Source organism: Morus notabilis, unplaced genomic scaffold, assembly GCF_000414095.1.
Source record: "Morus notabilis unplaced genomic scaffold, ASM41409v2 Scaffold156, whole genome shotgun sequence".
NCBI classification, from domain to species: Eukaryota; Viridiplantae; Streptophyta; class Magnoliopsida; order Rosales; family Moraceae; genus Morus; species Morus notabilis.
The window spans coordinates 311306-316879 of NW_010361538.1; the positions used below are offsets into that span (position 1 = coordinate 311306).

At 35.3% G+C, this 5574-nt stretch overlaps 1 protein-coding gene across 2 annotated transcripts; it reads left to right on the top strand.

Annotated features, from left to right (window-relative positions):
* Positions 1-2698: 2698 nt before the first annotated feature.
* On the top strand, positions 2699-5139 carry LOC21406297 (alanine--tRNA ligase). 2 transcript variants are annotated; one of them, XM_010099988.1, is made up of 8 exons: positions 2699-2782; positions 2959-3105; positions 3636-3748; positions 3846-3938; positions 4415-4508; positions 4595-4669; positions 4787-4882; positions 5080-5139. In XM_010099988.1, the coding sequence occupies exons 1-8, from the start codon at positions 2699-2701 to the stop codon at positions 5137-5139; spliced, it is 762 nt and encodes a 253-aa protein (XP_010098290.1). The 2 variants fall into 2 exon arrangements, with proteins under 2 accessions (XP_010098290.1, XP_024022653.1); XM_024166885.1 differs by having other exon boundaries at positions 4787-4876.
* Positions 5140-5574: the final 435 nt, after the last annotated feature.

Sequence of the window (5574 nt, forward strand, 5' to 3'; positions counted from 1 at the left end):
AAATAAAAATATTGGGCTTGGAATTTGCCCCAAAAAAAAAAAAAAAAAAAAAAACCTAGTATTTGCCTAGCGAAAAGACCACGTGTCCATTTAGTTTATTAATTGAGTTTGAAAAAATACCAAGTGTCTGTTTAATTTATTAATTTGAGTTTGAAAAAAGACTAAATGTTCGTTTAGTTTGTTGATTTGAGTTGAGATGTGATTTTATGTGAGTTTTTTACTGTAGAGAAAAAAAAAAATTAAATGTGATTATTTTTTAGAGTTTTTTACTGTAATAAAATTTAGAATTTTATATTCAAATCGGTGAAATAAAAATAGAAATAAACGCAATGAATACTGCTGCATATTGTGTTTCTACTATCATACGAAGAAAAAATAGAAATAAACGCAATGAATGCTGCTGCATATTATTTGGCTATTGAATTATCAGTTTTCTTGCCTTAACTAACACTTGTTAGCTGTTTTATTTTGATCTAAAATGGGTACACTTGGTTCTCCCACTTGTCGTTTTTAGCCAATTTTGTCGTTTGCGGGAAAATGTATACCTGTTGAGACTCATTTTAATGTTGTCGTTTCTATTTTATTATCGTTTAAATTGTGTCGTCGTTCATTTCTCCATCTGTACTATTTTGTCGTTTCTTAATTATTATCGTTTTAAAACAGAAACCTATATGATGTTGCCAATTGCGTTTATGAGCTTTCGTCATTTATACTGTCTATTGTCGTTTTCTCGTTTTTCAATGATACTAATATCAATATGTAACAAGTAATGTTCATGGAGATTTCTAAATTTTTTTCTGAAGCATTGTCGTAAATATCCTCTTGAAACCTACCGTCGTTGTCGTTTTTTGGAGAATTCTTGTCTGATGATCCTATAAATCGGTTGTCATTTGAAAGATATCTAGTTTCATAAAGTTGCAGTTGTTTGAATGAGAAGCTGTCGTTTCAGATCCTGTCGTCTTCCTCTTGTGAGACAAAGGGTGTGTTGGGCAGCCTCAAAATTAAAAAAAAAAATGCAATTCAAGTTCCAACTTTATTTAAGTTTATGTTCTTTTAAGTTTGAACTCGAGTTTAGGACTAAAACTCAAGTTCAAGTTTCATTTTCAACTCGAGTTCAAATTAATGAACAATATTTTTATATTCTTAAAAATGTTATAACTTTTTCGTTTTAATCATGATTGAGATGATTTTTTTCTACACAAGCCTTTTCTTTCTATGGACCTATTCTGATCTTTTTTCTATATAGAAGGCCTGGGGTCTTGGAACAGTGCCGAATTGTAGTCAGGCTGACTTCGTGAGTCTTGTTGTGATGATGGAGGAATAGAGGCGAATGTTGGTGTGATTGATGGAGGAGTTGTGTCTTGCTCGAAATAGCGACTGTTGCTGATAGTGAAAATGTTGTATGGTTCATAGATCTGAGTGGGTGGAGCTATCGCAGAACTGGTGCATGGTTGTAGAGGAGGATCGGGCTTGTGTCCGATTGACTGAAGACCTTCATACATCCTTCGTACTTCTGCACCAAGACTGTCAAGCCTCTTGTCAGCAAGGCTGGCTTGAGCTATGCCTTTGTCAACCTTTGTCTTGATCTTCTGTAGGACCTAGTTTTGTGCCCTGTCATTTTGAGTCTGACAGTTTAGAACTTCTTCTGCCTAAGTTGGTTGCTTGGTTCTTTTGTCTGGTTGAATTTCTGTTGGCTGCACGTATGGTCTGGTAACCATTTTAGTTGTCTGGTTCACATGTCTTTCAAGAACTGGGAAGTCTTGATCGTACGATGAGAACATCATGCATGGTGTAAGGTTTTGGGCGGATGAACTTTCAGGGTTTTTCTTAAGAACCCATGGACTATCCGGATCATCCGAATGGTGCTGTCTTCTTCAGCACTGTTCCAAGACTGACAAGACCCAGACTACCTTCCAGATGGCCTCAAAGAATACATACCACCTTCCACTAAAAGACATAAAGTGTGGTACCCACATGATAAGCCATACGAGCAAGGTTCAACGAACACAAGCTCATCCTTGTCAGACTATACTTCCATCTGCAATGACTAGACTCTCCCAGCTGTCCACTCTGTACAAAAGTTTGTTCTCTTTCGTCTTAATCAAAAGTAGAATAGTAGCTTGTCTACCACTCCATTGAAAGTGACCTTATATTTGTTTAATTAGTCACAAGCGGAATAGTTAGGAATCCGCTCGACCTAAAATCTTTTGTTTTCTTGTAACATAAGTCAAAAGGTTAATAATGTAATTTTTATCTTGTCAGATAAGATCAGAGTATTTTGTGTGCAGCCTCAGCTATATAAGGCAAGGTCATTCTCTTGAGGAGGCAGAAGTTCTCCAACCAAGAGAACTTACAAATTCAAGTTTTGATTCACTCAAATGCAAACTCAAAAAGATTATTATCTTAAATCATAACTCAAATATACATAATTAAACACAAATTCAAGTTATAACTTCAACTCAAATTATAACTCAAATTTAACTAAAGAACTATACTCAAGTCACACTCCAAAACAACATGTCCAAAGTTTCGGTTACTCTCTTTCGTCTGTACAGTTTCGCGCCAAAAATATCTCATCACACTCGCTCACTCTCTGCAGCGATCGCCCTGCAAAACCCTAATACTCGAGAAAAGTTGTCTGGAAGATTCTTCCGAGTTACGAACGAGTTAACTCAGCGCTTTGAAGTCACTGGAAGCCATGGACGTAGGCCCCACGAAGCTCGATTACTACGAAGACATGTTCAAGCTCCAATCCGAGGCCACGATCCTCTCTTACGTCAAAGTCAGCACTCTGCTCTTTGAAACCTTACAGTAAATCTGAGCTTCCATAGTTTACCGATTCATCTCCGTTTGGTTTACGAGAAAATGGAGGAAAATTATCTTCAATCTGCAATTAAACTCCTCCAGGTCCTCCATTTTGCCCTAATTTTCTTTTCCTTAAATTTTCTTTTTCTGAAGGGCGATGATGGTAGGCACGCTTTGGTATTAGATCGTACGGTGTTTCACCCGCAAGGTGGAGGTCAACCTGCGGATTTAGGGTTCATCGCCATTGCTGATTCCGACTTCAAGTTCGTCGTCCAAGATGTACGGTCCAAAGACGGCATTGTAAGTTGATCAAATTAATTAAGTTCACTATTTCTTTTATTTTATGATTTTAAGGATGTTTTCTCTCATAAAAATTTAAATTTAATTTTTTTATTATAGTATTTTTTTTCGGATTTAAGTTATGACTTGAGTTTTGTAAATACACGTACCCTAAACTTTGCTAGTATTTTGTTCTTATTTTGAAATAAATTTGTGTCTGTGGAAACAACGGTTTTTATAATTTATAAATTGCGTCAGAAAATTCTTGTGGGTTCATATCTGAGTATCTTTTTCGTATTTTGTTTTGTTTATTGGTTCTTACTTTCTTTGTTTTTGTTTTTTTCTTCCTTTCTTGTTTTGAGTATTTTGTAAATAAATAAATAAAACTCTATTTGAACATGGATTTATTTTGATGTAATTTATTATTCAAAAGGGTTGTATTGTTATTCTAAGAGGACAGAGTTATAAACAAGGGAAAAACACGTGGGGTTATTGTTATTTAACCAAATTTTTATTTATTTATTTTTTTTTTCCACGCCGATTTTTCTAAGTTATTTCACTACGGGTTCATCAAAAATTCGACCGAGGAAGCAGATTCTATGTTTGAGAAGGGGAAGGAAGGTCTGTTGTATGTTGATGAGTCAAGGAGAAAGCTAAATTCCAGGTTCATAATATTGAAACAAAAGGGACTTTATTATGTAATGACTTTTGGGAGCTTTATATTGATTACAACTTGCATATTTTTTGTCCTGGTTTTGCAGGCTACACTCAGCAGGTCATTTGTTGGATGTGTGTATGAAAAATGTGGGATTAGGACATTTAGAGCCAGGAAAAGGCTATCATTTCCCTGATGGGTATAATTTTTCATATCAAATTAAGATTCTTGGGGCTTATTTTTAGGCTTATTTTTATTCTTTATATGTTTCGTGATCAGGAATGTAATGCCTTCACTTGCTAATCATATATACAAAATGCTTTTAGAAACTGGAATTGCCAGTGATGAGATATGAATTTTAGTGGTAACTTACACTAAAAGCTAAAAGAAGGTTTGGGAAGAAAAGATTACTCTTTTGTATTTTGTTTTTTTTTTTGTTGTGATGAGCCTTCACTTGCTAATTGCTATCATATCTGAAGTTATTTGCTAGTGATGAAGTATGGTACTAATCAAATGATTTTATTGAAAGATCAGAAAACTTTAAGCTAAATAAGTCGTTTGGTTATTGAAGTTATCAGATATTGCAATTTTACCTTGGTTATATGTTCAAGACTACGCACACTTTTGCCGTGGAAAGTTGTATGCAAAGGCACTGATATATTCATTTGTTGGCAGGCCTTTTGTCGAATACAAAGGCACGGTTCCACAGACTGAATTACAGAAGGAACTGGAGCTAGACATTAATAAATTAATATCAAGAGGAGGGAAAGTGAGTTCTAACATTTTGCATTTTTGCTCTCTTATATAATGTCAAAAACTAGAAAAGCTGAAGTGATTTTGGCATGTTTGTAATAGGTTTGTGCTGCTGTTTTACCATATGAAGAAGCTGCTGAAATGTGTGGTGGTTGCCTTCCTGATTACATTCCAAAGGTCTGTCTTCATATTAGTCTAGTTTCCTTTATATGCCTATACAGGCTGTTTCATTTTTCAGCTCTAGTATTAGATAATCTAATGGTTCCACTCTCTTTTTTCGGCTACCTCTTGCAGGGCAGCACGCCTCGCATTCTGAGGCTTGGAGACTACCCCGGCTGCCCGTGTGGCGGCACCCATGTTTCTGATATTTCAGACATCATAAGTGTTACAGTAAGAAACGTTTTGCTTCAACTTCCCTAAGTTCATTGTTAGAGAACTTTGATTACTTGATGTAAAAAATGTTCATTTATATGATGTCCTGATTTCAGTTTGTTTCATTTACTTCATTGTAGTGAAGCCATGTTTTTGTTTTTGCGAGTTTTGGTAAGGATTTGCGGATCTGATTTTATTGTTTTATTATCCATCAGGTATCTCAAATTCGAACGAAGAAAGGACTTACAAAGGTCTTTTACAATGTTGGATCGTAAGTCCTTTGGTGCTTTGATTGATATGTGAAAAAGAACTGTTGTACTATTAAGATTCATTAATTGAGTATGAGTAATAATTATGGCACTTGCTTATCCTATGAAGATAAAGTAATTTTGTGGATATGTATTGTCATCTTGTGGAGAATGGATGCATAGACATGACTGAATTATAATGCCTATGGATTTTGGATTTGTGTTTACTTGTTGGTATTTATACATGACATCTATTTCAGAATAGTGGTAACAAAAAATGCTCATTTTCATGCTTTTGAATGCGTGTGAGGCTGTGAGCTGCTTGGTGCCACCTGTCCGTCTCGCATAATGCCCCGCCCCACCCCGCATAAGCACCGGCACTGCAATAACCTAAAAATGTTCATTTTCAGAATATTGATAATAAAAAGTTACTGGTTAGGTGTTGGTTGGAATGATCATACC